The sequence below is a fragment of the Oryx dammah genome, unplaced genomic scaffold (assembly GCF_014754425.2).
Source record: "Oryx dammah isolate SB20612 unplaced genomic scaffold, SCBI_Odam_1.1 HiC_scaffold_3, whole genome shotgun sequence".
Lineage (NCBI taxonomy): Eukaryota > Metazoa > Chordata > Mammalia > Artiodactyla > Bovidae > Oryx > Oryx dammah.
In genome coordinates, this window is record NW_024070187.1 from 15,018,711 (window position 1) to 15,025,964 (window position 7,254).

The 7,254-nt window shown below is 38.6% G+C and overlaps 1 protein-coding gene across 2 annotated transcripts in view; it reads left to right on the forward strand.

Moving 5' to 3' along the window:
- The window catches only part of ELOVL6 (ELOVL fatty acid elongase 6), a 148,636-nt gene extending 142,374 nt beyond the window's left edge, over positions 1-6,262 (forward strand). The window contains exon 5 of one of the 2 annotated variants that reach the window (XM_040237469.1): positions 1,958-6,262. In XM_040237469.1, coding sequence (XP_040093403.1) covers positions 1,958-2,385 — 428 coding nt within the window. In that variant the 3' untranslated portion in view covers positions 2,386-6,262. The remainder of the gene's footprint in view (positions 1-1,957) is intronic. The other variant, XM_040237470.1, reaches the window with a different exon arrangement.
- Positions 6,263-7,254: the final 992 nt, after the last annotated feature.

A 7,254-nucleotide genomic window follows, 5' to 3' on the forward strand; every position in this document is an offset into this window, starting at 1 on the left:
TTGATTCATTGCTACCAAAATAATACCTATTATCCTCTTCAGTAAATACAGAGGATTTTTGTTCTTTTTCTGTTTTTGTCTTTTAACTTTTCAAAATTTATATTAGAGTACAGTTGATTTACAGTGTGGTTAGTTTCAGGTACACAGCAATGATTCACTTATAAATATCCATCCCAAATCCGTCTCATTCTTTTTCAGATTCTTTTCCCATGTAGATCATTAGAGTATTGAGTAGATTTCCCTGTGCTATACAGTAGGCCCTTGCTGATTATCTAAATGCCTAATTTATCCCTCCCCCGCCCTTTGGAAACCATAAGTTTGTTTTTGAAGTCTGTTTTGCAAATAAGTTCATTTGTATCATTTTTAGATTCCACATATAAGTGATATTGTGTGATATTTGTCCTCCTCTGACTTATTTCACTTGGTATGATAATCTCTCATCCATTGCTTCAAATGGCATTATTTTACTCATTTTTTATGACGAATATTCCATTGTATATAAGTACCACATCTTTTCCATTCCTCTTGTGATGAACATTTATATCACTTCTGTGTTTAGCTATTATAAATAGTGCTACAGTGAACACTAGGGTGCATGTATCTTTTCAAGTTATGGTTTTCTCTGAATATATGCCCAGGAGTGGGATGGCTGGATCATAGGATAGTTCTATTTTTCATTTTTTAAGGATCCTCCGTACCGTTCTCTATGGTGGCTGTACCAATTTACATTTCTACCAACACTGCAGGTTGCTTTCCTTTTCTCCACACCCTCTCCAGCATTTATTGTTTGTAGACTTTTTAAAAGCAATTTATTGGAATATAGTTGATTTACAGTGCTGTGTTAGTTTCAGGTATACAGCAAAGTGAATCAGTCGTATATAGGCCATTATAGAGTATTGAGTAGAGTTCCCTGTGCTCTACAGCAGGTTCTGAGTTATCTAATTTATATACTGTAGTGTATATAAGTCAATCCTGGTCTCCCAGTTTATCCCTCCCCTACTTTATCCCCACATACCATAACCTAGTTTTCTACATCTGTGATTCTACTTCTGTTTTGTAAAAAAGTTCCATATACACACTGGAATATTACTCAGTCATTAAAAAATTACAAAATATTGATATTTGCAGCAACATGAATAGAGTCAGAGATTGTCATACTGAGTGAAATAAGTCAGACACAGACAAATGTTATATAATATTACTTATATGTAAATAGCCTAAAAAGGTATTTTTTATAGACTTTTTGATAATGGCCATTCTGACTGGTGTGATGTCTTTGTCTTTGGATATAGAGTATCTTTTTTGTCAACAGTTGTTCAGTAGTTACTTGTGATTTTGATGTTTTTATGAGAAGAGGTAAGCTCAAATCCTACTCCGCTATCTTGTCTCTTATCCAGGAATAGCCTTTTGTTTAAATTTTACTTTTCTAATTTCCACACGCCAAGGCTTCACATTTTATAGGGAACCTGCAAAAGTGTACTTTTGTCGTGTACCAAAGAAAGGTGGTTTTATTACCCCAGAGCAGCCTAAGAACATTTTACTGGGCACTTGAATTCAAATTTGTTTCTCTTGATTAATGAGTATCACTTGACTCTCTTCTAGGTGATATTTCCTAAAATGCATAGCCTCACTGGAAATGGACAATATACTTTTCCAAATCAAAAATATGATTGTGTGCAAAACACCTTTCTGACAGTAACATTTATGGAGTGCTTGCCATGTGCCTGTTTTGTATCCTATTGAATCTTCAAATAATTCCAAGCTATTATCTCCATATTACACACGAGGAAACTAGCAAATAGGATGAATAACCTGCCAGGGTCACCGAGCTAGTAAATATCAGTCCACAAGTCTAACCCAAATCCGCCTCATTCTGAGGTACAAGTTCAAGACATTCACCTTCTTGATGTGGCGTCCAGTCAGGGGCCTCACGTCCGTTTCCGTTTGTGTCTTCCAGGAGATACAATATTCATCATTCTGAGGAAGCAGAAGCTGATCTTCCTACACTGGTACCACCACATCACTGTGCTGCTGTACTCCTGGTACTCTTACAAGGACATGGTTGCTGGGGGTGGTTGGTTTATGACTATGAACTATAGCGTGCACTCTGTGATGTACTCTTACTACGCCTTGCGAGCGGCGGGTTTCCGCGTCTCCCGGAAGTTCGCCATGTTCATCACCTTGTCCCAGATCCTTCAGATGCTGGTAGGCTGCGTCATCAATTACCTGGTCTTCCAGTGGATGCAGCACGACCAGTGCCACTCCCACTTCCAGAACATCTTCTGGTCCTCGCTCATGTACCTCAGCTACTTCGTGCTCTTCTGCCACTTCTTCTTCGAGGCCTACATCGGCAGCAGGATGAGGAAAGCAACGAAGGCTGACTAGTGTCGGGACTGAGGAGGAAGCCGTAGCTCAGGGTCATCAAGAAAAATAACAGACAAAAGAAAATGGCACAAGGAATCACATATGGTGCAGCTAACACAAAATAAGACATATGAGCAAACACACAACCCCAGGCAGCTTAGGGATAATTAGGGTGACTTCACCCAGTAAGTTAGTGATCCTTTTTGGGTGAGGACTCACTGAGTACACCTCCATCTCAAAGGACTGCTGCTGGAAGACCCCATTCCCTCTTGATCTGTCAGCTCTAGGACAAATGAGAACAAAGTGGGCCAGAGGCAGAGAGAAGGCAAACAAGCTATTAACAGTATATGGAAAAAAATGAGTTTACTGTTATATTTCTCTAAGGATCAAAGAAGTTTACTTAAAAACCATGTGAGCACATACATACAATCCTTTCTAATCTTTTTTGACACTAAACTGGAGCCAACAGAAAAGGTAACAATGGAAGCGACACGGGCTGTATATCTAGAGTAACGCTTTTGCAAAATTGAAAGTACTTTTTCAGAAAGGTTATGGGTTGTAGCCCCCCGTGAGAAAAGATGTCTTAATCACCTCCTGAGAAAACAGATGATAAACTATATTTCAACTAAGAGAAAGACTCGTTCCCCTTCAGAGCACAGCCTCAGTCTAGTGAGTTCACCATAACAAAACGGGGCACAATATTTTCCCAGGGTTCTCCCTGGGAGGAAGGAAACAGTGCCGCCCAACTCCTGAAAGGGCAGCTCCAATCTCAGTATTTGTGATAGTTTTATTTCTACCCCTAAATGGAGTAGGACACAGCATCCTTTGTTCAGTTGCCTTGGGCTTTCAAACAGAAGAATAAATATAGAAAACAGACAACTCAACCAAATTATTTGAAAAATAGACTCTCTTACCTGTAAAAAGTTGCAGCCCTACACCGAAGTTCTTGAGCTGGGAAAGAGGAATGAGCCGAAGATCAATATAAGAGAATAAGTACACCCCTCCATAGATGACCCCACACATAACTTTCCACATGAAACCCTGTGGTACAGTCCATATTTTCTATATTTTTGTGAATTTCACAAAGCAACCCACAGGGCTCTCCTTGATCTTGGGTGAACACTGTGTTTCTGCATCATCTGCCTTTGCTCCCTAAAGCAATGCAGAGGTGTTTAAAGTGCCCTCTGCTGGTCAAGCGGAGATACTTTGACAAACACACTTTATGGCAAGTTGAGCTGAACAGTTAACACACAAACGGCCCCCTTCGAGACTTATTCTTCAAATTTTAAATGATATAAAATATTCACCATATTTTTGGCCAAATCAAAAGACATTCTTCCTACTTTGAGTCAGCTTCAGAAATTTTTTGAAAAGGGACTTATGCTCTGGAATTCAAAAATCAACTTATTAAGAGCCATATTCTTTTAAAAAAAGCTAGATACTATAATATCTGTAATATTTCAGTCCTTTACAAGCCAAATAAATGTGTAAACATTCCTGTATTTCAAAGAAGCAATTATGTCAAGTTGTTCAATGTGATATAATAGTATTCTAATTGGTTATATAGCTTAATGATTAGACAAACTAGATAAAAATTAGGGGCTACTACACTGCATAGATTAGACACGCATAACCACACATATATACACACAGATGTGAAGTCCACCAAACTTTAAAGCCCAAATAAATAGAAACATGTTTTCTGGCTAGCAGAAAAAGAAGCTGTTTAGCTTTCTTGCTTTGAGTGTGTACAGAAAAGGGATTTTTCAAATTATTTTTATATTATTTTAGCTTTAATTGTGCTGTCATTCATGAAACAGAGCTGCTCTGCTTCTCTGTCAGAGATGACAAGGGCTTTCTCAGCATCTCGTCTATGTGTGGAATTGAAAAGAATAAAGTTTTATTCCATTCTGTGTGAATGGTCTGAACCATGAACAGAGAATCCGTGCAAACCAAGTCATGACTGATGGGATGGAGGGTGGGCTGTATGCAGGGAAGGGAAGCTGTTATGTCTGTTAAATTATTGTGAACAATCTATGACGTCTTGACATTGGTTCATAGATGCATTGATCGAAGAATGTATTATTAGGGCAAAAACTGACGTGGACTGAAAAGACAAGTCCTGCTATAACAACTAATAGATTATTAGGATGCAAACAATGTTATTTTGAGCTTTGAAAATACATGATACTGTGCAATAAGCTTTTTTTTCTTATAACAGAAAATGAGCAGAATAATGAGGAAAAGGCCAAATAACAGTTGACTTGAATTTAACTGAAGGACAGTTAGAGCTTATTTGGTTAATTTAATTTAATGATTTAATCCATTGATTTATCAGTGGTCCTTTAATGCAGGTTAGAATAAGGAAATAATCATAGACCTTAAACAGACTCTGATGCTTCCAAAGCACTTTCATCTTGGTACAGGTTCATACTTGTGTCTACTTATGAGATAATTTAGAAATTTTGTTTACGGGTTGAATGTCTAATAAATAGTTTTAAAATTAGCTAAATATATCTAAAGGCATTTCCGACATTTATCATGGGAGGGGGAAAAAATCACACCTTTAAAAAAATTGAAATTCTGGTATTACAGGTTCAATACACTGTCTTTAACATCTCAGCTTAAGTGATTAATTCTATTAATATATGAGGCTGGACCACTACCCCATGGCAAATCTGAAGCCTATCAGAGAATTGACTGCCACATAGATAATCCTGCTGTCACTTAACATTCCAGAAAAACTTGGGCAGGCAAGTTTTTATAGCTGCCTCACTATGCTGCAATAGGTTTCCTTTCTCTTGAAGACTTTCCACTGCACTTCAATTCCAGTATCGTGAAAACATTCCTGGATTGAAAAAGTTTTTTAAACCAAATCTTCATTTCAAACATAAATACATGCAATTTGATACACAAGGTCTGAGCATCAACCCAAGTCTATGAGTTTGCAGTGAAAAACATTCTAGTGAGAAATGCTGTATTCACAGATCAGGAGGTTTTATCTGGACCTTCTAATTTTGCTCATGAGAACAGAGCCACTACTATATTCAAAAATCATGTATTGAGATGATTATTCCAGTTAATTTACTCCCATCCTTCTAACCATCTGTTCCCTTCTCCAGGGGATCTTCCCGACCCAGGGATCAAACCCGCATCTCCCACATTTCAGGCAGATTCTTTACCATCTGGGCCACCAGGGGAAACTTTCTAATCATACGCTGCTATAAACACAAGGGGACAGGGACAATACATTCAAATACGTTGCTGATGGGGAAAGAAAAAATTATATCCCCTGTCATTTCTATTAATGTGGCTCTGAGTCTGGAACTTTACTGAATAGGGTTTTTGCAGAACGAGATGGAAGAACACTTCTAGGAAAGAGACTCACAGAAAAAAAAAAAATTTTTTTTTTTAAATCAGCTGCGGTATCATTATCATAAGATAAAACCTGTCGCATTAAGAACAACAAAGCACCTGGAGTAAACTACACTGGAGTAGAATATTCCACAAGTCTGGTCTGGTTCCAGACTGCTGGGTTACCAGGGAGAAATAAGCTCAGGTTGCTATCTATTGTGAGAGAACAGCCTTTCTTCAGATACAACTAAGCTCCAGCACACTTTTTCCCCCCCGTTTGGTTAATGAATCTTCAACATAGTTGTTGGGTTGGTCATGCGCTGACTCAAGAGGGCTGTTAGGAGAGTGGAGATGGTCAAACAGACCACCTCCTTGAGTTCAGTGCTTTGAGCTGTGTGTGCATGGTCTGTGCCTGTCTCTTAGACACTTCTTTCCCTGAAAATGTTTCCATCCTGAAAATTAAAATTGTGTGAGAGCTTTATGATGAAAGTCTAGTGGTCCAATCTTTTTGTTTTCAATAATAAATATTTTGCTATCAATTCAGGATGATAGTAGAGCCTATTTTCATGCTGTGAGTCATTGTCTCCTGTAACTTAACTTGTTATTCTGTCCCTTTTCTATCTGTATACAGGAACCAATTCTTTGTGCCTCAGACCCATCACCAACCAAAAGAGATTTTGATAAGAATGCACCACAGGGTTTGGCCTCTCTTGCATACACGTTAAAGTGATAAAGCAATGATACTCTATTTTGTGCTGACAATCAGGATGAAGTGTTAGGTCCCAGTCTTGCAGTGAACCAACAGCCTCTGTATGCTGGTACCCAATACTTAAGCAAAAAAAGAATCATTGTAGTTAAAGCATTTTCTTGAATGCCAGTTGTAACATGCCAATTATAAACATCTTTGAGCCATATGGCAAAACCCATAGCTAAAGAGACCAGTTAGGTACCCCTGTGCAGAGCATCAAAGACTATTCACAGGCCTGTTGAATCACCAAGTTACTTGCTTCATCCTCAGATACTCTGAAAATTCAGGGCTCACAGAGAGGGAAAAATAGGCTCCAGGTCTCCCTTCCTTCTGAATTATACTTTTTTTTTTTTTAAAGTGAAACAAGTTATTCTAGCACTAAAGAAACAGACAGTGGGAACACATCTGTGGCGGAGTTCAGGGGGGCTGGGGAAATCTTAAGAATGGCAGTTTAATTTCATGTTGGGCAAGTAAAAGTCTTCACATCAGATACACTTCACAGAAATCCAAACGTGACCCTACATTGTAGTAAACAGCTCCTGAAGCAACTGGTTAAAGAAACTGGTTGCATAAATCACAGTCAGGCCATTTTTGCAACATATTTAAGCCAAGGTTTCAAGGTCCCAACTCAATGCTGGTATTGAACACTGTCATTCTCTCAATGCTTGGTGTCTCTGGAGACTTTTCCCCAGAAGACAGAACCCTAGAATGCTCCAGAAGTAGCCTCATAGTGCTGCCCAAGCCTATCAATTCAAACAGGTCTGCTCTCTGGGCATGTTCAGGCAGGA